This window comes from Solanum tuberosum, unplaced genomic scaffold (assembly GCF_000226075.1).
Source record: "Solanum tuberosum cultivar DM 1-3 516 R44 unplaced genomic scaffold, SolTub_3.0 scf00019, whole genome shotgun sequence".
NCBI lineage: Eukaryota > Viridiplantae > Streptophyta > Magnoliopsida > Solanales > Solanaceae > Solanum > Solanum tuberosum.
The window spans coordinates 419,351-446,376 of NW_006238945.1; the positions used below are offsets into that span (position 1 = coordinate 419,351).

The 27,026-nt window shown below is 32.3% G+C and overlaps 1 protein-coding gene across 2 annotated transcripts; it reads left to right on the forward strand.

Moving 5' to 3' along the window:
• Positions 1 to 8,208: 8,208 nt before the first annotated feature.
• On the forward strand, positions 8,209 to 25,956 carry LOC102592177 (MADS-box protein SOC1-like). Of its 2 annotated transcripts, none has more exons than XM_006340519.2 (8): positions 8,209 to 8,277; positions 8,577 to 8,761; positions 15,870 to 15,957; positions 23,596 to 23,657; positions 23,749 to 23,848; positions 24,095 to 24,136; positions 24,230 to 24,271; positions 25,540 to 25,956. In XM_006340519.2, exons 1-8 carry the CDS (start codon positions 8,239 to 8,241, stop codon positions 25,672 to 25,674), a joined length of 693 nt encoding a protein of 230 aa, XP_006340581.2. In that variant the 5' UTR covers positions 8,209 to 8,238; the 3' UTR covers positions 25,675 to 25,956. The 2 variants fall into 2 exon arrangements, with proteins under 2 accessions (XP_006340581.2, XP_015159440.1); XM_015303954.1 differs by lacking the exon at positions 8,209 to 8,277 and adding an exon at positions 8,305 to 8,465.
• Positions 25,957 to 27,026: the final 1,070 nt, after the last annotated feature.

A 27,026-nucleotide genomic window follows, 5' to 3' on the forward strand; every position in this document is an offset into this window, starting at 1 on the left:
CGTGCTAGGCAACTGAGGAAGCTCAACATCTAAAAAAGTTGATACAAGACTATATTGTAACTTGAATTTAGAACTTAAACTAATTGAACTTAGAACTTGAAGGTCAACATTATAGGGTTCATGAAATGATCAATGATGCTTTCGGGGTTAAAGGTGGGATGGAACCAGAATAATATTTTGATGAAGCTCCTAATGAAGAAGTAAGAAACTTCTATGATCAATTAGAAGAGTCTAGTCGTCCACTATGTGAAGGGAGTCCGCATTCTGCCTTGTCAGTTGCGGTTAGATTAATGAATATTAAATCAGATTGGAATGTTCCTAATACGGCTATGGTCTCAATGGTTGATCTTTTGGGTGAACTAGTTAATCCGGAGTTTAACATACAAAAGAACTTCTATCAAGCAAAGCGCTTGGTGTCCAAGTTAGGATTGACGTATGATAGAATTCATTGTTGTGTTAATGGCTGCATATTATTTTACAAGACTGATAGTGAATTAGAAAATTATAAGTTTTGTAGACATGCTCGTTATAAGAGGACTCCGGCTGGAAAAATGGTCCCAGTTCAGGCGATGCATTATTTACCTCTCATTCCTAGGCTAAAGAGGTTGTATGCATCGATGAGGTCTGCCCCACATATGAGATGACATCGTGAATATAGAAGGCCGCCGGGTGTCTTGTCTCATCCATCTGATAGTGAAGCATGGAAGCATTTTGATAATGTATATCCTGATTTTGTTAGTGAACCAAGAAATGTTAGATTGGAGTTGTGTTTAGATGGCTTCACACCATTCTCTAATAATGCTTCGCCTTATTCATGCTAGCCGATATTTCTTACTCCGTATAATCTTCCTCCTGAAATGTGCCATGACCAGTCCCTACATCTTTCTAAGCTGTGTTATTCCAGGTCCCCGTAATCCAAAAAGTTTGATTGATGTCTATCTACAACCATTGATAGATGAGCTCAAACAATTGTGGTTTGAAGGCGTTTTGACTTATGATATATCAACTAAGCAGAATTTCGTTATGCGTGCTTCTTTAATGTGGACTATTAATGATTTTTCTGCATATGGGATGTTGTCTTGTTGGATGACAGTTGAAAAGCTAGCATGTCCATATTGCATGGAAAATAATAAGGCATTCACTTCAAAGCATGGCAGAAAAAAGACATGGTTTGATTGTCATCGCCAGTTCTTGCCAATGGACCATGAGTTTAGAAAGATGAAAAATGCATTTAGGAAAAATAAGGTTGAAAGTGACCCCCCATCTCCACTACTCACAGGGCATCAAATTTGGGAGAGAGTTTCTCAATTACCTAAAGTTACAGAAGCTCCACTCTAAATTTACAGAAGCTTCACCTTCTTGACTTCCTGGATATGGTGTTGAACATAATTGGACCAAACAAAGCATATTTTGGGAGTTGCCGTATTGGAAGGACAATCTGCTACGACATAATCTAGATGTGATACACATTAAAAAAATTACTTTGACAATTTGTTTAACACAGTGATGGATGTTAAGGGTAAGACAAAATACAATCCAAAAGCTAGAATGGACTTAAAGGAATATTGTAGGAGAAAAGAGTTATGGCTGCAGGAATTACAGAATGGGAAAATAGTTAAGACCAGATCTACGGTCACACTTCAATGAGTGAGCCTCAACCTAGACATCGAACTCCTAGCTCTTGAGCTTATTTACTGTTGAAAAGGGTACTGTTCGTAGCTTGGCCTTTTTCGATTTCCTATTTAGCGCTTTGAATTCTTCCCAGCTTTTCATTCACATTGGATGAGAAACGTGAAATTATTGAGTGGGTTAAAAACTTGAGGATGCCGGAGGACTATGCTTCGAATTTAGGAAAGCGGGAAGATATGAATGAAGGAAAATAGATAGGTATGAAAAGTCATGATTGTCATATGTTCATGAAAACTTTAATTCTTATCGCTTTTAGCCATCTACCCGAAAGGATATGAAAACCAATCACAGAGATAAGTTTTTTTTTTTTTAAAGATTTGTGTTCTAAAAATTTGTTGGAGAGTAGTTTAGACAGGATGGAGGAAAATATTCTTGTTACTACTACTAAGTTGGAGAAGATATTTCCATGTGGTTTCTTTGATGTGATGGAGCATCTTCCAATTCACCTTGTACAAGAGGCCCGCCTTGGAGGTCCGGTTCAAACAAGATGGGTGTATCCATTTGAGAGGTATTCATTTGAAATATTCACTAAGTTATATATATTCGCCAAGTCTTTTATATATTAACATATATATACATATGTCATGCAGAAAAATTGGCAGTTCGAAGCAAACGATTAAGCAAAGGGGAAGGATCGAAGGATCATTTGTTCAAGGTCATATTGGGAGAGAAACTGATGATTTTTATTCTTATTACTTTGGTGATGATGTGTCATGTAGGAGAAACAGGCCCAATCGCAATGATGAAGGCGATATTGATCCTTATTTCCACCGTTATCAATTTTTAATTAAAATGGTCGAGGATCTAAAAAGTGTGGAAAGCGAGGCTTCACTGATATGGAAATGCAATCAGCTGTGATACATATTTTGCTTAATTGTCCAGAGATTCAACCATATGTCAAGTACGTGTTAAAAATATGTTATTAAATTACATACTAATAAGTGATCATTAACTAACGAAATACTTGAATGTAAAATGATTAGCTTGTTCGTAAACACATGGGGTAATGAAGCCATCTATACATAATTTTTCAAATGGTTGAGGAGCTATGTAAGTGTGCAATCACTAAGTATTTAATAATATATTCATGTTATACTAAATTATATTACTTGAAATAACAATCACGTAGGTTTACGATGAATACTCAAGTGTCCAACATTTGCAATTAGTGAAAGAATAGTAGCACTTGTACCTGAATCTCAAGTAATGACAATGAATAAGTATTGTGTCAATGGTTTTAAGTTTCAAACTGAAGAAGTTTCTAGGAATAAGAAAACAAATAATAGCGGTGTCTACAAACAAGGTGATGTTGATGGTACTGGTCAAACTATTGAATATTATAGTGTCATTCAAGAGATTATTAAAGTAAGGTATTCAGGTTGGCCTAAGAAGAAGATTGTATTGTTTCGGTGTGAGCAGTTTGACCCATCCCATAGAGGCACAAAGGTGGACCATCAACATCATATAATTGAAGTTAAGCACACAAGGAAATACAAAAGTTATGATCCTTTTATTATTGCACAAAATGCTAAACAAGTGTATTATTCTTCATATCCATTGCGTAGAGACAAAGCTGATTGGTGGGTTGCTATAAACAGTAAGCCTATGGGAAGAATTGAAATTGACAATGTCTTAGATGTGGCGTATCAAAATGATGTTGCAATTGTTCAACAACAAGTTGATGTTGAATTGGAAACCACACTACAACATCCTCAATACATATTAGAAGAAGTATCTGATCATGAGATACTGAATATTGAGGAAAAAATATCCGAGAATGAGGAAAATGAATCATTTGATAACGAAGAATGGGACGATAATGAAAATGAAACAACTGAGGAGGAAGAATGAAAGAATGATGGAATTGAAACAAGTGAGGAGGAATATTGTAGAATGAAAGCTAGCTAGAATATATATGTAAGTGTATTTTGCTAATTTTATTGAATTTATGATTTTTATATATATTATACATGTAAATTTGCATACAGATGTCATTAAGCGGTGACAGTGATAGACATCGCGAGCATCTTGGAGTTAGCCAGACTAAACAGGCTAAAAGGAAGAAGTCTAGAAGACCCATAGATCCTGAGTATATTGCAGGATCTATTTCTTCTGCACCAGAGCACATCAGCCATGATACTCATATACTTGCTGTTACGTTTGGTACGGCGGATCCTCAACAATATTATCCCAATTATCGTCGACCAGTAGGTGCTTTCTCTAATTCACAGGCAGTGCCTTCAATATGCTACGAGGACCTACCTTTACATTATATTCGTCGAGGACGACCCTTATTGGCAGGTACTCCATCTCCCACAAGTGCATCTCCTTAGTTATCTACCATGAGGATTAGAGATTCTAGTAACGAGCAGTCATATGCTATGGCCGGTACGTCTCCATTGACTCAGTGTTATGTGCATCCTGATGTATCACCCTCATCTACAGCTACACCTAGTTCTACCCCAGATGAGATGCTTCCTCTAGTTCCTGGCCAGAAGGACAGACTTGGTAGAGTCATGATTGAGCCGGATGGATCATCGTAAGTTTCTTTTGTTATCTATTTGTTAGTTTATTTTATTTATTTCTTATACTTTAATATATTATTCATGAACTAACATATTTATTATTGTTTTTGCAGGTGGAATCCGACAAAGGATGTTACCCGGGCTTTAAAAGACTGTGTTAGGAGACTATATACACATACTTATCACTCTTGGGGTGAGATCCCAAACAGTATACGACAGGCGATGTTTAATAACTTTAAGGTATATATTTTTAGTTAAGTTTAGTGTACTTTACTTTTTTCACTATCGATCTAATTAACGTTATTCAATTTTTTTATTCAGACTATGTGTACTTGGGAGCCGAGGCACAATCATGTCTTTTCGACCACATTTAAGAGAAAGTCATCCGCCAGACTGTCTGCCTGGCTAAAGAAAGTTCGGGATAGTGCTGAACGTCCGGATTGAATGTTGCCGCATGTTTTTGATGATCTGGGTCGGTATTGGAACACATACAAGTTTAAGGCAATATCAGACCAAGTCAAAAAAGCTAGAGGCAGTTTTAAGGGTTGCTCATTGCACACCGAAGGTGCAAAGTCTGTTGGAACAATTGCAAGAGAGATGGTAATTAGTTCTAATTCAAACTTTTAAATAAATAATTAGTTGATTCATATATATCGTTATAAATTTCAGTTTTTAATTTATAGGAAAAAGAATTGGGAGCACTCCCATTGCTCTGAAGGTTTTCAAGACTACTCATGTCATGAAGAAAGAAAATAAGTCGGATCCGGATGTGTGGGTGGAGGAAAGAGCCGAACAAACTTTTGTAAGTTATTTAATATGATAATATATATTAATCGTGAATATATTTATGATATGTATATATATTGATGTCAATTTTTATATTTAATATGCAGAATGAGTTTCGGCATTACGTCGCTGAGAATCTAGATAGTTCGGTCGAAATGACACCTGAACTTTCCACCCAGATTTGAAAGAAAAAGTGGTAGGGGGGACACACAAGGGTAGAGTCTATGGTCTAGGTTCTAGAAACAATGTAAGACGACTCCAGTCAGGCTTAGAAAGAATTGGATCGTCAAGTCAAGCCGAGGCACTTGACAGTGTTCAGATTGCTGCTATGTCCGGTCAAATAGCTAAACTGACAGCGACACTGGCAGAGTCGGAGCGAAGAAGAGTAGCTGAACAAAAAAGCATGAGCAAGACCGTTCAGCAAATCCAAAAACAAGTGATGAACCTCGCTCGTGGAACTACTACTTCGGCTCCCGAGGCAAGCGACGACTATAATATTGATAGTGAGTATGATTGTGTAGGACCCACTCCCTAGTTTACATCGGTGAACTTTTATGAATTTTTTGTAATTTTGAACCAAATTTTGAAAGACTTTACAAGTCTTTAAATTTTGATTTAGATACTTTCAAATGTTATTTTAAGTTTCTTGTTTTATGTTTTGTGTAGATTGTTTATAATTGTGTGTTTGATTGGACTGAATAGTATAGATCAATTGAATTGAATTGCAGGTGGGCAGCAAAAACTGGTTTATTGAATTGTTGTCAAAAAAATTGCAAAAAAAGCGACGGACAACATGGTTTTGTCCGTCACTTTTCTGGGTTTTTTTTTCTAAAAAAAATAATCCAGAAAAGCGACAGGCAGGGTCCTTTTGTCTGTCGCTTTTCTGGATTTGCATAAAAAATAATTTCCAGAATAGCGACGGACAGGGGTCCTTTTGTCCGTCGCTTTTCTGGGATTTTTAAAAATCGAATTTCTTCAAAAGCGACGGACTACGTCGCCTTTTAGAAAAAAAATTTAAAAAAGAAAATTAAAATATAGCGACGGAGTCCGTCGCTTTTGTAAAAAAAAATTCAAAAATGCGACGCTGTTCGTCTCTTTTTGAAAAGCGTCAAGCCAAAAAGTGACGGACATAGTTGCGTCGCATTTCCGTCGCTTTTGGCCAAAAAAGCGACGGATTGCGACGCTTTTGTCAGTCTCTTTTTAGCAGTTTTTTAGTAGTGATATAGCTATAGTTTAAAAAACTATAATTCCCGGCTACAGTTTTCCCAATTCTTGCTATTCGCCTGATTTGTATAAATCTAGAATTTGCATAATTCGGTCCCTGATTGTATAAATCCAGAATTTTGTATATGCTTACCCTAACTATTTCTATATTGTTTATGAAAAAATCATAATAATAAATTACCATGTTTGTATATTGGCAAGCGAATATACAAACGAAGTTCTGAAAAAATTCTAAATATATAGATACAGAATATGTATGTACTTACCCTATTTGAATATTCGCAAGCGAAATATAAAACAGAGAGAATTATACAAACCGCAAACTCCAGAGCAAATGAAACTATAATTATTAAGCGCAATTATCAACACTATAGCTATAGAACCTTATAATGTCTATTATATTTGTTATTTCTGTAACTTTCTCTACTTTATAAGGTCTATTACATTCAATACTTTCCAAACTTCTCTTATAGAATTAACTAAATATATTATTATTTGTTTGTATATATTTAATAATTAAAACCTCTCCGTCAAGTTTGACTTTAAACCTTAATTTTTGCCAATCCTATCGATATAAATTTTGATGAAATTATATCTTAACCAATTATTATGTTAATTCATTTTAAACCGTTCAAATTTAACTCGATCCGCTAAGCACAAAAGTAGTGCATAGCACAATAGTCAGTAAAAGAGTAGTAGTCTATCTTAGCACCAAAGTGAATAAACACGCCAAACGAAGTTTGAGCCACGTGACTGACTTTATTCCTATTGGCCTAAAGTCTCAAATATTTCATATAATAAATAATTATAATGAGTTGTCATCCTGTGATTCGTTCTATGTCAAATCGTGGTACGATGATGTTATTCCCCACCCTACAAATTAATTACTTTTAAACCCCACACTATGTACACTCTTAATTGGCTACACCAAAATTATACGAAACGTTCTTTTCGTTTTTATTGTGTCATTGCTAAATTATGACTTTAACGGTACTTGTAGTTTTGATGCCCTTTTAAGGGATTAAAAACGGTAAATTAAAATTTGGGTAATGCTAAATGGCCAAAAAATTTAGTTAAAATTTGATCAGAAAACTAAAAAGTTAATAACATCCTTTTTATTTTGAAATAAGCTGATTTTTTTTCTATTTTTTAATTAAAATGTATTAAAATTAAAAGGATAAAAATGTTCAAAAAAGTAAAATAACATAGTGTGAATGTTATTTTTACCATTCTAACCAAAATGATTTTTCCATAAAATTTGATATGAGTTTTTTTTTTATTGAGTTAAATTCGATATGATATTAGATTGACCTACCAACAAATAACTTTCATTATTAAGGGTAGAAAAATAGATGTGTTAATGGTAGCATATTAAACCGATTAAATTGCACCGAGTTTACAACTTAAACTCAAAAAAAAAAAGGAAAATTTCTTCATTTCGCTTTTTCAGGTAATTGTGTTTTAGAATTCCTGTGTAAACAATAATTTTCAATATAGTACACTCTTCTCCTTATCGTAATTTATATATGAACAGTTTTCTTTTAGGTTTGTCAAAATAGAATGTAACATTTTTTCATTTATGAATAATTTAGTTTAAGAATTTTCACTTTTCCTAAATAAAATAATTTATAACTATGCATGAAAATGTACTCTAAGATTTGTTTCCATAACCAATCAAAAAATGTTACACTACTACTAAAAAACACTATTTTCCCAAAAAATTCAATGTCTATTTCCACTGATATTTTGATTGAGACGGTGTGAAAAGAAAAAAAAATTAGTCATTGTTTCATATGATAAAATTAGTAAGTTTCCCATCATTTAAGTGAAAATCTATTTCTCATCAGTATTTTTCAGTAAGTTAATTCAATAAGAAATGAGTAGAAAAATCATATTTTATAACACAAATTTTCCATAGGGAAATTTTTTGTTTCTAGTTTTGGTACACTTAAATGGAGTGGTATAAAATGATGTATAATCCCATTTGTGGGTGAGTATTATTGTTTGTGTATGTATGATTAATGTCTATTTCAAGATCCACTACCAAAACAAGGTAACAATGAGGTTTTGCTTACTTTTTTTTGTGCTTTTCCTTTTTTGTTGATAGAAAAGGAATAACTAAAAGAAATACGATGGAATTAGGAAATATCGGATTCTCTGGTCTCAAAATAAAGAGATGAATACATCAACAATTTTCATATCTTTACTACTTATTCCATTTTCCGGGGATTCTGGTTTTGGGTAACCTTTCATTCTTGCTAGGGTTTTTCAACATTTCTAATTGATTTCATTCGTATTGAAGGTCAGCTGATAGCTACTCTATTTGATTTCAACATCTGTTGTTGTGTGTAGGAAATGGTTCGAGGAAAGGTAGAGATGAAGAGGATTGAGAATGCAACAAGCCGGCAAGTGACTTTCTCTAAACGAAGAAATGGAGTTATGAAGAAAGCTTATGAACTATCAGTTCTTTGTGATGCTCAAGTTGCTCTTATTATTTTCTCTCAAAAGGGAAGACTTTTTCAATTCTCAAGTTCCAGGTAATTAATTAACTTTTCACAAATCTGATTGAATAAATTTCTAATAACTAGGATTTCCTTTTCAACAACTGAACAAACAATTTCACAAAGCTTATGAACTAAACAAAGTTATCCTATCAAATATATGAGATAAATAATTACTTACCCTAAGCAAACTCAAAATAAAGTAATCTTCCATTTTATTGTAGGGTTATTATACTTATATCTTTTGTACCAAATTGTAATTCCGATATTTGTTTGATGAAGTAAGGAAGAATGGGCTTTGTGTACTTTCTAATTTTTCAAAGTACGAACGATTTGCTTTTCAAAATTTGCTCACTGTTCTATCTCTCCCTTTTTTTTTGGTTTTCATTCAATCTTCGACAAAAAATTCATATTGGGAATAAAGTGCTTCCTAACAAACCCGAGACCTGGTTAATCCCTAGCAAAACACATTCAATTTCCAATACCACTACTCTATTTTTAATTTAGAAAAAAAAAGGAGATGTACCCCCCTCAATATAAGGATTTGGACAAGGATATGAGAATTTTAGGCTGTGGGTAATTATGGCTTACAGGCTACACCTTACAGCAGATGCAACAATATCACATGGGCTCTTTGTACTATTTAATGTAGTTTCAGTTTGCTACATTGTCCCATATTGGTTGAAGCAATCAATTATTGTCCCTTTTCTAGTCATCCACAACTTTTATATGATATCATGAAAGCCACGTATGTATACCACCTATATATATGTTATGTTGTTTATATATACTCAAAATATTTAGAGCCGAGAAAATGACTTTCGTAATTGAGTTAGAATCAAAATTCATTTTTTTTTCTCGTAACATAACATGTAAACATTTGTAAACATACCACATGTAGCACATTCTTTTTCCATCTAAGGTAAAGTTGTTTTGGTGATGAGGGTTGGAAGTGTGGAGGGTCCTAGGTATCCTTTCTTGCTTGCTTTAATTTGGTTGATTTAAAAGAATAGAACAACAAGGTACTTCTAGTATTCATTATTACTTGTACATGCCAGCCCATCTTTCAAAGTTCTATCACTGTCACTATTTCCTCAAATTATAATTACCTTATCCCTTTGAGTTGAATTATAGGTGAACTACTTCATATATTTTGTCTATGATACTTGCGTATCAATTTAATTTTAGACTTCTCACTTTCATAAGGATATGAATAAGACCAAACACCAATACATGCAACTCTTAAATATATATTTTTTAATGAACGACATCATACATAAACATGACCCTTAATATGGCTTCAGCGGACAACACCCTCCAACTTTGATTGTACACAAGTAGATACTTAAACTTGTATAAAATTGAACAAGTAGACACATGTGTCCTACATGACATAATACACGTAGGACGCTACATAGGACACAAAATTGTCATGTAGGATGCCATGTAGAATGAATGTGTCTATTTGTTCAATTTTATACAAGTTTAAGAGTCTACTTGTGCACATGCACCTAAAATTAAAAGTCATAGTTGTCAACTAACGTTAAATTAGTTAAGGGTCATGTTTATGTATTATACTGCCTTAATGAACTATGCATGAACAAAATTTTATTATTCAACATCCCCATTAAATTTGATTCATCTCTACAAGAGTCATCTTTAGCTTCAAAAAAATATTAATCTTCAATGACTTAATGAAAATATACACAACTTGGTATTGAGATTCCATGAACTGATTTCTTGGATATGCAACCTCTAATATAATGAACTTAGTATATATCCATATACTTGCTCCTTTCATGAAATACCGGATTCACAATTTCCCTAAGTCACAATTGGTTGCGTCTAAATTTTTTATGTAAATGCGAAATTTGCAAGAAAGAAAACAAAAGGAGCCTCTCAATAATCCTTGAAGATATATGAAACTTGTTGGTAAATCGAATTATCTCATTGTGACTAGACCTGACATTTCTCTTCCTGAGTGTTGTGTGTTAGTTTATCTATTCTACTTATGATAGTCATTGAGATGTTGTTGTCCGCATTCTATGATATATAAAGTCATTGAGCAAATGACTACTTTTCGAGGATTGAAGATATAAGTAGATTTTTGGATATACCGATGTTGATTGGCATAATATTTCAGATAGATGTTCTACATCTGAATTTTGTGTTTCATTAAGCGGTAATTTGTGAGATATTTTGGATCAAATAGTTGGTAGAAAATTTAAAATTTGGACATATCAATTAGATGAAACTTGTGTTTAATAATCTAGAAGCCCTTTATATTGCCTCAGATCCATTATTTTCATGACATGAAAAACACATTAAGATCAATTGCTACTTTATTAAAGGAAATATATTCTTAGGAGATATTATTACAAAATTTATAAAATTCAATAATTAGTTTGCAGATAATTTTCCAAGTCCCTCATCAATTCTAATTTTTTTTAGTTATATTTATAACAAACAAGGTATAGATGACTTATATGTACCAACTTGAAGGGAAATGCTAGAATATTAATGCATATAGGGGTTGTTTGGTACAAAAATTAATAATGAAGGGATTAATAATGCTGGGATTAGTACTGCAGAGATTAATAGTGCATGAATTAGTAATGCAGGGTTTATTTTTACCAAGTGGTTGGTTCATTGTTTCTCACCTCATCTTGTGTTTGGATTAAAACTTTATAAAAAACTTCTTTCCAATTATACCCTTGAATTATTGTGTATTTGGGTTAAGGTAAATAATTGTCGGACAATATTATTTTTTATGGTCTTCTAACTAGCTATGAGAAGAACAATTTTGTTGTCATGTTTGCCTTTTTTTTTCACTTAAATTATTTGAGGATAAATAATTGTCGTCTTAGTAAATTGATCACTTACAAAATGTCAAATTTCAATTTAAAAAATAAATAAACTATCAACTTTTAAAATTGAAAAGACGGTAAACAATAGTAAAATTGAATAAACCATCTACATTTACACATAAAAAATTGCAAAGTTGTAATTTTAATATGTATGCAATTTTATAAATTGTTCAAAATACAAATAATTAGAAAACAACACAAATATATATATATAATAAGCCACAATGCAAATATATATAAAGTATTTAGTTACATTGTAACTATCTTGTTAGCTTTCAAACCAAAAGCTAACAAGTATTTTTAGTTACATATTTATTATTTACTTAAATAATAAATATGTCATTGTATGAGCTATTTATTACTCATTCCTTTTGAATTTGTTAATCTGATTTTGATCTGACACATAGTTTACGAAAGTAAATTAGATTTTGATAAAAAACATTATTTACGAAAGTAAATTAGATTTTGAGAAAAAACATTAAGTGATACTTGAAGTTGTCCCAGATTTTCAAAAAGACACCTTAACTTTGCGTGCGTCCTATTACCCCACAAAACATTCAAAATCACAATAAATACACATTTTTTACACAATATTTCCACTTTGGACAAAAATATCCTTCGAATGTGCAATTTCTTAAAAATAAAAAGTCGGACCCATTATTGATGTATTGAAGGATTCTTTGGTAATTTCCTATGATGAATTCGTTTTTGTTTTGTTTGTTTTAATTTTTTTTAAATTAATTGTATAAAATATTATAAATCACAATAATTATTTACTTAAATATTCAAAAGATATAAAAATATGTAAAAGATCTGATTAACTCTTCAAATTTTTATCGGTGACACATAAATTGGACAAATGAAATAATATATATTATTTGAAAATTACTTAGAAAGTACAATAATTTACAGTAATTAACAATAGAATATTTTAAAGACAAAAAATTGATTGAATCTCGAAATTTTATTAGTACCACATAAATTGAGAAAGAAGAAATAACCTTTATTATTTCAAAATTGCTAAAGGGTATTACAAATCATACAACAATAATTAGCAATTTAGAATGTTAAAAGACATAAAAAATTGTTTACCATAGTTAACAATAATTAAAAATTTAAACTATTTAAATTAATATTAAAGTTTGATTAACTCTTTAATTTTGTCTTTGTCACATAAATTGAAACAAAAAATGATACATATTGGGCCCGTGCTAGCACGGGCTCCGATGTCTAGTATATATATATATATATCAACAAATTATACATTCAATTAAGATCACAAACGTCATGTGTTGATGTATTTATCTTTTAATTAGTTAATGTTAAACAACTCACATTTCAAATGTTGTATTAATTTGTATTTGATTTATTTAGTAACAAACAACTCTCTCTAAATAGTTTCTAAGCTAATTTATTTAAATAAATTTACTAGTACAAATATAAAACATAAAATCAAGAAAATAAACAAAATAATTAAAATGATTTGAGGATATTTTTGTCTTTACATAGACTTATCTCATGGTATTATATCCTATGTATTACTAATACCTTCACATCCTATAATACCATGTAGGAGGTATAACTAAGCCATGGATTAGTTATACATATGCCCAAATTCCTACCAAACATAGTACTAAATAATACCATACATAATACATGGACTATTTATTTTAATGTGGTCCACGAAACGACCCCATAGTGTTTGATATTGAAAAGGATATATCGTTATGTACAATGTAGAATATAAGTACAAATAGACTTGGCGTTATAATGTAGATACAAATCTTAATAATATTTTTCTCGTATCTTTAATTCTCACAAATAATACTTAATTATACAAATCTAAATTTGAATGTTAAGATTGAGATTAAGATAATATATATATATATATATATATCTAAGGTTATTTGTTTGTACTTAATGAAGATTTTAAATTTAATCAATTAAATTTTAATATTAAGTCTGTTTGTTGTTTACGTCTGAATCTAATCATGCAAATTTATCATTAAGGGATCGTTTGGTAGAGAGTATTAGGAGAAATAGTCAAATGTATTTTGTATGATATTATTTAGTACTATGTTTGGTAGGAATTTTGGGCCTATGTATAACTAATTCAACGATTAGTTATATACCCTATACATTATAGGATGTATTACTAATACCTTCCATTTGGTGGTATTAGTAATACATATGATTTTATACCATGTGATTAATCTATGTAACGATAAAACTATCCCTCAAATTATTTTTATCATTTTGTTTATTTTCTTGATTTTATATTTTATATTTGTACTAGTAAATTTATTTAAATAAATAGCTTACAAATTTTATTTTTTAGAGAGAGCTGTTTGTTGCTAAATAAATTCAATACAAACCAATACAATGTTTGAAATGTGAGTTATTTAACATTTACTAATTGAAAAGGCAAATATATCACCACATATTAATTGAATGTATTATTTGTTGATATATATGTGGTTTTCTAATTATTTGTATTTTGAACCATTTATAAAATTGCATACATATTAAAACTACAACTTGCAATTTTTATGTGTAAATGTAGATGATTTATTAGATTTTACTATTGTTTATTGTCTTTTCGATTTTAAAAGTAGATGATATATCTTTTTTTAATTGAAAATTGACGTTTTGTAAGTGATCACTTAATTAAAATGATAATTATTTATCCTCAAATAATTCAAGTGAGAAAATTGCTAACATGACAATAAAATTGTTCTTCTACTAGCTAGTTAGAAGACCATAAAAAAATAATATTGTCCTGCAATTATCTACCTTGACTCAATTACATAATAATTCAAAGGTATAATTGAAAAGAAGTTTTATAAAGTTTTAATCATAACACAAGATGAGGTGGGAAGCAATGAACCAAACAGTTGATAAAAAATAAACCCTTCATTACTAATCCCTGTTGTATTAATCTTTGTACAAAACAGCCTATAAGTGTATTTATTTTCTTATTTTATACCTACTAATGGGTTTGAATAGATTTGGATGATTAAGAACTATGACAAAGTCTTAATATCATTAAACTATCTATTTTTGAATTTCTACCACTACTCCATCAACTTTCGCGGCTAATCGTTGTTGTCATCCACCATTATGAACTAGCAACCACCATTTTCAATCAGAGCATACCACCGCTAATCACCACATATCACAATCATCACTATTAACTATCATTACAATCACTTATTACTACAAAAAAAATCGCTATATATCATCAAGCTCGCCATCATTCACCACAAGTAATATCTATTTTTAATGAACACAAGGCTCAAAAGTCTCAAGCTTTATTCATAAAAACACGGATAAGTATTTATTATTCCACTATTAGGTATCACTAACATCTATTAGAATTACCAGGCGCCACCACCAATAACCACCATTAATCATTACTATAGACTACCATCACCACTAGCCACTATCCACGGACAATACCATCCTCAACCAGTACCCATAACCATCACCGATAAAAAAGACCATAATATATCACTATTTAATTTTATTTTTTTGTTGAAATAATATTAAATTTGTACAAAATGTTATTTGGATCTTATATTTTTAAATTTTTAAATAAAAATAAATTTTGGGAGTTTTTCAAAAATATACGGACGACATAAAATTAAGTCACATGACCCAATATATAATATTAGGGATAAGACACAAGTACTCCTTGACTATAACTGAAATCACAGAGACACATCTTAACTAAACTAAGGTTCTATTACCCCTTGAACTCGTTTTTTTTGTAATTTTGTATGGCTTACGTGGTACACTCCGTGTCTCCACGCAATTTCGACGCGTGAGAGATATTTTGATTCCACGTAAGCCAAAAAGATCTACAAAATTACAAAACAAATTGGTTCAATGAGGTAATAGGACCTTAGTTTAGTTAAGTTATGTCTCTGCGATTTCAGTCATAGTCTAGGGGTACTTATACCTTATCCCTATAATATTATAGACATTATACAATATCATACTTGAGAAAGTATTATACATAATATAGTAATCTTGTATAAAAGTGTACAATAAGTGTTTAAACACAAATATGAGCTAAATTCTCAAAAGAGGAATTACATGGCATAAATATTTTCTCCCCATAAACATAGAATGTATAGAAAAATAAATAATTTTAATTATCTAATATCCATTAATTACACTTGCTACCTAGTTCAATAAATACATCTTTCATGTTTGGGACGTGTTTTACCTTACAGAAGTCTTATTAATTACTTTATCTTCTTGGAATAATTCAGCATGCAAAAGACAATTGACAGATATCGTGAATATACAAAAGAAACGTTGATCAACATTAACACTTTTGAAGTGGAACAACACATTGAGGTCAGATTTCTTAATTAATTATAATTATCATTACATACTAATACAAAAAGTATTGAAATTGACATGGTTTATTTCATTCCTTCTTTAACTAGAGAATTTCCTTTCTTGAAAGTATGTCACAAAATTGGATTCCTCACACTTGATGGTCGTTTAGTTTGTATATATCTACTTCCAAATTAAGGTTGTAGATCTTGATGGAAAGCTAGTAAAGTAGTTGGTGAACATTTGTACATGATTAGTTAGCTTAGTTAACCAATTAGAGAATGACACATGGATAGTAAATTGTAGACAAGGTCAGTTAGAGAAGATATTTTGTAATCATTTTTCAATCTGAAGAATTTCAATACATAAAATATTTCTTCTCAAGTGAATAAGCTAAAGTTCATCAATGGTAACCTAGTAGCTCAATACTCTTTTATAATTGTAGAGAGAAAACACAAATACTTCTTGAAAATAGCAAGAACTCTTAGATCTCAAGTCAATATCCCTTTTAAACTCTGAAGTGATTACATCCTTACAATCACATATATCATAAATAGGCTACCTAGCTTTGTTCTACATGGATATTCTCCTTATGAGACATTTATGGAAAATCACTTTCTCTTTCTCACCTCAAAACTCTTATTTTGTCTTCGCTATGTCACTAAATGTACCTTTTATTATAAAATTTCTTTCAAACTAGTTCTTGGAATCTTCATGGGCTATTCTCCTTCATAAAAGGGATACAAAACCTATGATATTACTGTGGACAAGTTGATGATATTAACAACCAAATAGAGGGACATAAAGCCTAACCTCCTTTTACATTTTAGGCCAAGAAAGATCCTATCCTATTAAGGTTCTAATCCAGAGATCTGAACAAAACAAAATAACTATACTAATGCATTTAAACTACAATTGTTAATGCATATAAATAAAAGTATTCAAGGTGGATCAAATTGTCAGGTATTAGTCTTCTTGGCTCTTCTTCGAAGGTGGGAAAATCCAATTTATTCATCCTAAGAAGACCTTTAGTCACTTCTGGAAAATCCACTTCTTGCAAAAAAATCTTCGGGTCTTGAATTTGAGTGGCATATTTTGCTAGAGCATCTGCCACTTCATTTGCCTCTCTATAACAGTGTTTAACTGTTATATTTTTGTGATTACTTAAGAGTTTTATTTCATCAATGATACCTAGAATCCTCCAAGGAGGCTTACCAATTCCATTGATCATTTGAACCACTATCATGGAATCCAACTCAACTTCTAAAGCCTCAAAATGTTGGTTAGAGCACCAAGAAATACCAACTAAAGTAGCTTGAGCTTCACTATAATTAGTGCAGAATTGAGTAGGATATGAGAAGGCCATAATCATGCTCCCCATTTTGTTTCTAAGAATGCCTCCAGCAACCTTCTCTTGATTTTTGATTTAGCTTCCATCAGTATTAAGCTTCCAGGTTGTTCCTGATGGCTTAATCCATTTGATCATCTTACATGTAATCTGTTTTGAAGTTCTCAGCCATAAGACAAACTCTGCTCCAATTCCAGTTGTAATATATAAAATTGAATTTTTTTCTCCAAGGCCACCTTAATCTGAAACAAAGATTGAAAACATATATTAGAAACAGAAACTTTTCTATTATCATATTTTTGAGTGCACCTTGCTTTCCAAATTTCCTAGCACACTATCATCGGAGTGACTCAGAGTAGAAATTTATGGATGATATTCTTTGGTTGCTGTCTCCACCACTGCCAGATGATAGCATTTACTCAGAGGCAGAGCTAGGTGGGAGTTCATGGGTTCGGACGAACCCACTAGCTTTTTCGTAGACCCTATATTTGTATTAGAAAATTAAATAAATATATGTATATATTAACATGTGAACCCCGAAACAAAATTGATTTAGAACCCCCAAACTCCTAACCTTGGCTCTGCCTCTGATTTACTGTATTCCTATCATGTTAAGTCCCAATGGCCTTGAGATGATGTCCCACGTATGTTTGGCCAATTCACTTCCTGCAAAAACATGGTCAGTTGTTTCTTGACATGCAACCCTACAACAAGAGCAACTAAGACTTTTATGAATATTAAATCTGAATAGAGAAGCATCTAGATGAAGATTCTTTTTCAAAAGCTTCCACGATCTTACTGGGAATTTCATTCATCCAGATATAGTTAAAAATTGGAGGAGCAACATTTTGACTTCTAAGGATTTTAAAGGCAGTGGAACAAGTGAATAAACCACTCTTACTCAATTTCCATATGGCCTTATCCTCAATATCCTCATTGCCATTAGGAATACTATTGATCAAGCTCAAAGTATCCAATGGAACCAAAGCATTGATATCAACCAACTCTCATTGCTGATTAATAATGAAATTATTAACATTAACATTATCGAGCTTCGGAGTAGGATTAACCAATTGATAAAGAGAACCTTTATGTGTCCAGTTATCCCACCAAAATATGATATTGCCAAAATTAATCATCTAATTGATATTGTAATCCATTTTGTCCCTTATGCGAAGAAGATCCTTCCAGGCTACAGAGTCTTTATAAGCAATAAACTTCGAAATAGGATTACTTCTTTGACAATATTTAGCTTTTAAAAATTGAGCCCATAAAGAAGGTTCAGTCCTCAATCTCTACATCTCTTAGCAGAGAAGGTGTTGCAAATATCCAGTAGACTTTTAAAGCCTAGACCACCTTCTTTGGTAGGAAAACACATATTCTCCCAAAAAGACCAGTGATAGCTATTCTTACCATCTTTTTCTCCCCAGAAGAAATTTGCAAACTGTATTTCAGTCTCTTCAAGAGCAGTGATAGGACGCATAAGAGCAGCAAAAGTATGTAGAGCCTGAGATTGGTGTATGTGTTTAATAATCACAGCCTTACCTCTCGGAGACAAAACTTTGCCTTGCCAACCTGCAATCTTGTTCAAAATCTTTTTGGAAATATCAGAGAAATTTGTAATTCTTTTCCTACCACAATATATAGGACAACCTAAATAGTTAAAGGGAAAAGACGACTGCTTATAACCAGTCCACCTTTTGATCCTTCTGTTAAGCAATCTATTGTGAGTAAGAAAGAAAGATTTTTCTTGATTAATCTCTTGTCCTGAAGCTTGTTGATACAAATTCAATTGTTTCATAAGAAACTTAATCTTGCACTTATCGCCAGAAGTAAACAAAACATTATCATCAGCATAACTAAGGTGATTAATCAGTAGTCCCTTGTTATGCATAGAGAAATTAGTAAACCTCTGATTATGATTCAAATAATTCAAGGCTCTAGAAAGAGTCTCAGCAGCAATAATAAAAAGAGTAGGAAATAAAGGATCACCTTGTTTTAGACCCCTGGTTGATTTAAAGAAACAAAATCTTATCCCATTAACGATAACATAGTACCAATTGTTTGCAAGCATTTGGTAATTAAACCATTTCAATAAAACCTCAGCAAAGCCCATTTTCCTAAGAACAGAAGTTAGACAGTTCCAACTTCCAAGATAGTTTATCATAAGCTTTAGACATGTCTAGCTTAATGACTACATTGCAACAAGTAGTTTTAGATCTAATATTATGAATAATCTCTTGAGTAAGAAGAATATTCTCAGAGATTTGTCTACCCTTGACAAAGCCAGATTGATTTGCAGAAATGATCCTCGGCAAAATGCAATTGAGTCTCAAAGCTAAAATTTTGGATAAAATCTTATTAGAGAAATTGATAAGACTTATAGGTCAAAGTTTGGAAAAACAATCAGGGGAAGTAACTTTGGAAATTAAAGTTAAACATGAATGAGTAAAGAATTTAGTGAGCTCGGTACCTTGAAAGAAAGAGATCACAAAAGATACCACCTCAGCCTTGATGATGTCCCAACAAAACTGAAAGAAATGACCATTGAATCAGTCTGGCCCAGCACAACTCTTTGGGTCCATAGAGTCTATAGCCGTTTTGATTTCTTCTTCTGTTGGGGGTTTAGTCAAGTTTCCATTATCATCTGCATTAATAAGATTATCACAGTCTCTGATAAAATCCAAGTTAATATTCCTGGTTTGTTCAGTGAACATATGATTGAAATACTCTATGAATCCTGTTTGTACCTCATCTGTCATTACACCACGTACGTGTGTATATTGCCTACAAAATCAGAGTCAGTCATACCACAATCATCCATACAATTAATAAAATCAAGACAAGTACTTAATCTAAAAGGGATACCCCTTTTTTTTTTCTCTCTTCAACGTCCATTATATATGGAGTTGAAGTCACCACCAATGACCCATGGGCCATCAATGATCGAATCTAAATCTCTGAGTTTTTGCCATAAATACTTCCTCTTATTAGCCTTGGATCTTGCATAAACTATGGTAGTCCAGAGAGAATCAATGCTAGCTTGCATACAAACCTGTAAAGTAATCCGTTGTGATCTAGATTTGGAAATCACAATTAGAATTCCAAAAAATCCAGACTTTACTGTGTGAATTAGAGATGGCATGGTCGAAACCAAGCCTTCTCCGATACTTGTCAATTTTGTTACTTTCATTATTAGCAAAGATGTTATATTTCATGAACATATTCTCCACTTCACATATCCTAAATCTAAATTTCTTCTTATTTCTATAACATATCCAACTCCTCCATCCTCAATTTTTTCTTCCTATGATCTCCCTTCCATCGTTTTTTCCTCCTTTTATAACTCTTTAACCTTCCCACCACCTGTTAAACTTGTTGGCAACGTGATCATAGTAATTAATTAGGTTGTTACATTTGTTTAGGAGTTAATAAGTTGTTTCCTAATCTTTAGACTATAGGAGTAGTTGAGTCAGTTTTTAGATTCAGAATTATTAGGAGAGTAAACGTGTTTTTTATATACTAGATTTTCTATTTAAGGACTCTTGTAACTACGTATTCTGAAGTATCAATACAGAGAAAGGAAGTGGTGGCACAATAGAAAACAAATGGCTTCTTACATGAAGCTTTGTTATACAAGTGTCCATGAGACTTGTCTTCCTTTGATAGGTATCTTCTTTCTATAAATTGCTTTCAATTCCTTCTTTTAATGAAATAGATTAAGAACAAAATATTAAATCTCTCCATTTACTCTTTCATTCTCTCTTGACCTCTCTCTCTTTTCACTTTCTATTTTAAGTTAATTAATTATTTAGGCTTTGTTATTTTATTTTCCCACTAAAATCTTGTTGATGTTAATTAATTTGTTGATTCATGTATGCTCTATTTAAATAGGGAAGACTTGTTTAATTCTGGAGAAACATTTCACATCACTGAAATAGTTTCTTAGCACAGTGCTCAGCACAACTCAAGTATTAATTTTCTACATTATTATTTGTATATCATTGTAGTAATATCTATCCATTTTTCAGTACTATTATTTGGCTAAATAATAAATTATATTATTATTGTGATTTTTTGTTTCCCAGCATTTCTTCTTGAAGAATAGTTTAACTCTCATTGAAGCTGGTACTACTTGTAAATCATGTATATAGTGATCTATAGGATCATAACATGTTGATATTTGGAAATGCCCAATATCACAATTCTTCTTGGAGAGGATAGGCGTTACAATTACCAATTTTTTTTTTTAAAAAAAAATTCTCTCGTGTATGTACTTAGCTAGCATGCCGAACCCCCACCAAAAAAGTGGCTTTAAATAAAAAAAGAACTTGAGTTAGTGGAATTACCTCTGGAAGGCCAAATTTTGAATTTTGGGTGTTCTTGTTAAGAGTTATATTATTATTATTTATGTTTAGGATACTAATTATATAAACAAGTGGCTGTTTTTATAAACAGAAAAATAATTAAATAGAAATGTAGTTAAAAGTAGAAAATTATTTCAAGTTCACAAGTTGTTTGTGTCCTTAAGGAATTGTAACCCTTCACTGTTGTCAAGATTTGAGTTATATCTTCTTAGGATAAAATGAAAAACCATTTATGGAATAGTGGCAACACAAAATTACAGGACTCTAATAAACACAACAAATAAAGCAAATCATACATCACAACATTATTTTATTTTTATGCATAAATGATGGTAAGAAGAAGAGTAGTATTTATTGTATATCAGTCCCTAAAATCTGAGGCAAAACCACTAAATTAAAGTTATAGAGAATGAAAAGCGAGACAAAGAGATGCAATCTAAAAGGTATTTTTTTTGGTGTAATCTAAAGATACATTTTTTCATTTTTCATTCACAACTTAAAATCTCCAACAAGTCTCACGTGAGTAATTGGTCTCCTTATAGGAATTTGACAATCTCCAACCTATAAGTTAATTTTTGAGTTTGAGGTAGTCTCAAGATCCATTTCTTCAAGTATCAAAGTTAGACCTATTCAACTTCATTGTTTATGATGTTTAACCCCTGTGTTCACGTTCTAAATGTCCAGTCTTGGGTGTTCGGATTGTGGGGGTAGGGTAGGGGGTGGTGGTGGTTGTGGTGTTGGAGTTCCACATCATTTGTTGTATGGGAACGTGGATTCATTATATTATTTTGGATAATCCTCTCCTCATGAGTTAGATTTGTGGTTGAGTTAGACTCAAATATCATATATTTACATGGTATCATAGCTAAGTTCATTCCCATTTGGACTTCTTATTGTCCATGCTCCGATTGGGTTTGTACATGAAGGGGGTGTTAGAGTAGGTTAAAGTCTCTCATTGGTTAGAGAATGAACTGATAGTTTTACTTATATGGACTTTGACAACCCTTCCTTCATGATTTTGTTTTTGAGATTCCATATTTCTTTACATAATATCAGATCTATCTTAATTTTTGATTCACTGATGTTGGACCCTCATATTGTATTGTTCATAGTCCAGTTAACGAGACCTGGGTGTGCAAGGAGTTTTAAGAGTACCACATCGGATATAGAATGTGTAATTGGTCTTTTTATATATATTTAGATAATGCTCACCCTATGAGCTAGTTTTTTAGAGTTGAGTTAAGCTTAAGATCTATTTCTTTACAAATCAATTTGACATGGTATTAGAGCTAGACTAGTTTGATATAGGGCCAGGATCCAGAACAATTGCAGAAGGTTTCAGTCCATGAATGTGCACCCACTAGACTGAATAGTGAAAACCCAACTGTCCAGATTTGGGTGTGAGAGGGAGTGATGAATTGAATGAATCTCATATCGGTGAATGACAAGAACCTTGGGATCCTTATAAGGCTTGAACAATACTCACCTATGAGCTAGTTTTTAGAGTTGAGTTAGACTGAAGATCCATTTCTTCGTGCAGTATTAGAATAAGGTCCATCCTAATTCATTGTTTCTGATGTTGGGTTCATGTTTTATATCGTGGAGTCCCACATCATTTTGTGGGATGGAAACATGAACTCCTTATATGATCTTGCACTATTCTCCTCTCATGAATCATGATCCCATTTTTAGGGTTGAGTTAAACCAGATCTTTACTATTCTTGGCAAATAATGATGATTCAACTGGAATTTCCCTTTCAAGATATTAATCCATATTGGTGATCTAGGCTTTTGTCTAAAAATATTGATATACATTAATATTTCGTAGTCATTTGTTAACATCTAGAATAATGTCATGAAATTTATGGTTTATATTCCTCATTTGTTGCATCTCATCATCTGTTGTTGGTTTTGTTCCATAATTTATTTCATGATTTGCAGCAATTGAAGGAAGAAACAGCAAACATTGCAAAGAAGATAGAGATCCTTGAAATTTCCAAACGGTATTGTAGTCAGTCTTAGCAGTTAGGTTTTCCAGTTTGAATGTAGTCTCTTTTTAAACAATTTCTTGGCGTATTGAATTTCAATGCTTAGGAAGCTTTTGGGGCAAGGCATTGGATCATGTTCAATGAATGAACTTCAAGAGATCGACAACCAGCTGGAGAGAAGCTTGAAGATCATCAGGGCGAGAAAGGCATTACTCTCATCCTCGTATAATTTGACTTGACACGCAGTTTAAAAAGAAAGAAAGAATTTTGAAATTTGTGTTTAAAATTATTACTAAATATAAATATGTGTTATTCTTTTCTGATATTGACTTAAAAGAAAAGTAAATCATAAAAATTGAGACAGATGAAGTAATTAATATGTAATTCAGCTTAGCATGTTTAAATGATTTGAGTTCATTGGTTAACCAATTCTTATGTTGGTCATTTTCTAGTCTCAATTATTCAAGGACGAAATACAACGGCTAAAAGACAGGGTATGATGATACAACTTCAATGCAATTTTACTAGTACTTGCTAATTTAATTTCACTGAATTAGCAAACACCCTTTTGTTTTCCTCTTGTGCAGGAGAGACTACTGCGTGAAGAAAATGCAAGGTTATCTGAAAAGGTGAACTCTCCCATAAATCTTCCTTTTCGATTTGAATTAATAATAAGACTCTCTATTTCAATTTGTTTGTGTTACTTTTTTTCTTTAGTTTGTTTCAAAAGGAATGTCTTTTTCATTTTTTGACAACTTTTTAGTTTCAACTTTCTACTTGACATGTTTAAGATTACAAGATTAAAAAACATTTTAGTACATCCTAAGTATCTTTAGTTTAACACCCAAGATTCAAAAAAATTCTTTACTTTTTTAAATTTCGTGTCAAGTCATATCCTAACAAACAAATTGAAACAGAGAGAGTAATAACATATCAACTTGTCAAGTGGAAGCTTATGTTTATAGAACGACTCATGTAGTTACCCGTTCAATATTTCCTCTTTCCCCTAACTAGTATCCACATTTTGAAAATGTTGCTGGTACTTCTTCAAATGTCGATGCATGGGTCTGTTGGATCCTTGAAAAGTGCCTTTTTTAAAGGATTTGATCGATATAATAATATTTTTAAAGAGTTCGAGCAACATATCATTTCAACACGCAAAATCACTAGTTTGCAAGTTCAAGCGTTAAGAGTAAACTGTGCAACCATGACTGACAATTATGCTAAAGAAATTTAGATCCAATAAATAAAAAATTATTGTATACACTATCCGTGCATGTAAAGACTTTTTACGCTACAAGTAAATTTTAAACCAGTTATAGAAGATAAATTACTATTCCCTCTATTTAAAAAAGAATGACCTCCTTTCTTTTTTAGTATGTTTAAAAAAAAATGACCTCTTTCCTTTTTTTGGTAACATTTTAATTTCAGCTTTCCACGTGATATTTTTGTGGCCACAAGATTAAAGGACAATTTAATACATTTGACATAACTTTACTTTAGAACCATAAGATTTAAAAGTCTTTTTTATTTTCTTAAACTCTGTGCCAAGTCAAACTAGGACATTTTTTTTAAAACAGAGGGAGTACAATTTATCCTTGGTCTTGTCAATATATTTACAAGAACGCCTTCCATGTAGTGATGAACAATCTGTTATCATAATCTTGTTGGTTAACATCGAGATTTACTTGTAATTTACTTTATCAACGACTTATTATGTGGGGAATCTTAGTAACTCAGTTGGTTGACTACCTGAACTCTTTACCTTGTTGGGGACGGTTTGATTTTCCACATTGAAGACGACTTATTATGTAAATATTTCTTGCACCATCAAACATAAACTCTTCAACTACATGTGTTTTTGTTGAGAATTCTTATAAAATCATGATGTTGCTAGTGTGGACGAGTAAGGCCGGCAACATTAGAACTACCGGTTGAGTTAACACGAGCAGCCCAACTGACAGAAAAGGACAAGTGTAGCCGGGTGGAGACTGACTTGAGTATTGGCATTCCAAACATTGGTTGGTCGTAGAAATATTTGTGGAGACTCTTCTAAGTTAGTTATACAATTGAGCATGCATTAATATAGAGTATAAGGGCATGCAAATTCAACAAATAAGATATGCCAATACGAGTGCAATATCTCAGCTTCTAGGTAAATAAATGTATCTACATATTATTTCTATGAACAAAGGTTGTGAAGAAGCCTAACTTATTGCATAATAGTAGTAATATGTTTTCTTCAATTCATCAAGGATTGTTGGCTTTTTGTAAAGGAAGAACTTAAAGTAGAGGCAATGGATCATTTTTTCAAGGGAGAAGGTACGGATTTACCCCCGAACTTTAATAAATGGTACGTCTATGCCCTCCGTTATACTTTCCGTCCACATAAGCCCCTGCCGTCCAATTTTCGGTACACACATGCCCCTCTCACTAACGGACCCCTCGTTTTGTACACGTGTTTTAATCCTAATCAACTACCCGTTTGACCATTCTTTTAACCCATAAACCCACAACCCGCCCCATAAACCCAATAACCCACCCGATTTCCTCTAAAATATCTAAGTTAATTAAACATTCCAAATGAAGAGTCAGTGAAGGGTCAGTGAAGGTTGAAAATCACTCCAATGGCGGCGGTGCCGGTGGCCTTGCCGATTTTCCATCTTTGGACGCTGCTGCCACCACCAAAACGAAGAAGAAGAAGCCACAAACCCTATCCCTTCAGGAGTTCAACACTTATAGCGCTGCTAAGTAATCTTATTATTTAGTTTCCTTTTTCAATTTTCCCCTAAACTTCAAACTTTAAAAAAATCCCCTAAATTCTCGTTCTAGGAGAAAAAAAATTCTCTTTGGGTCTGAATCTTCTCTCTTCCAGTGACTTTATTGCACTTTCCTCTCTCGATTTCTCCACAATTTTGGTTGATTGAATTCTGTGTGCATGCAAAGTTTTGATCTTTGTGTGGTGGAGTATTTTCAACATCGTGATCGGTGGAGGGGTGGTATAGAGCTCTATGAATTTGGAAGGATTAGGGTTTGGATGTGATCTGTTGTTGTTTGTGGGTTTGTGTAAATGCTCGTGGGAGGGGATCTAGGGTTTCTCTCGAGCTTGGTGGTGGCAGCGTTCATGGCGGTTTTTGGACCAGTGTCAGGTTTTATGGTTAGACGGAAATGGAGGCGTTCGGTGGCGAGGAGGGATGAGATCAAGAGGTTGTTGGTTTTGGCTTCGGAGGAGGCAGCCAGGGTTGAGCTACAAGCCGCTGAGGAATATGGGTATGATTATGGGTATAGGTGTGAGTCGCTGAAGGAGGAGTATGAGGTGTTTGTTGAAACACCGGCATCATCAGCACCACCACCAACAATTTCAACATCATATTCTGGGTCTTT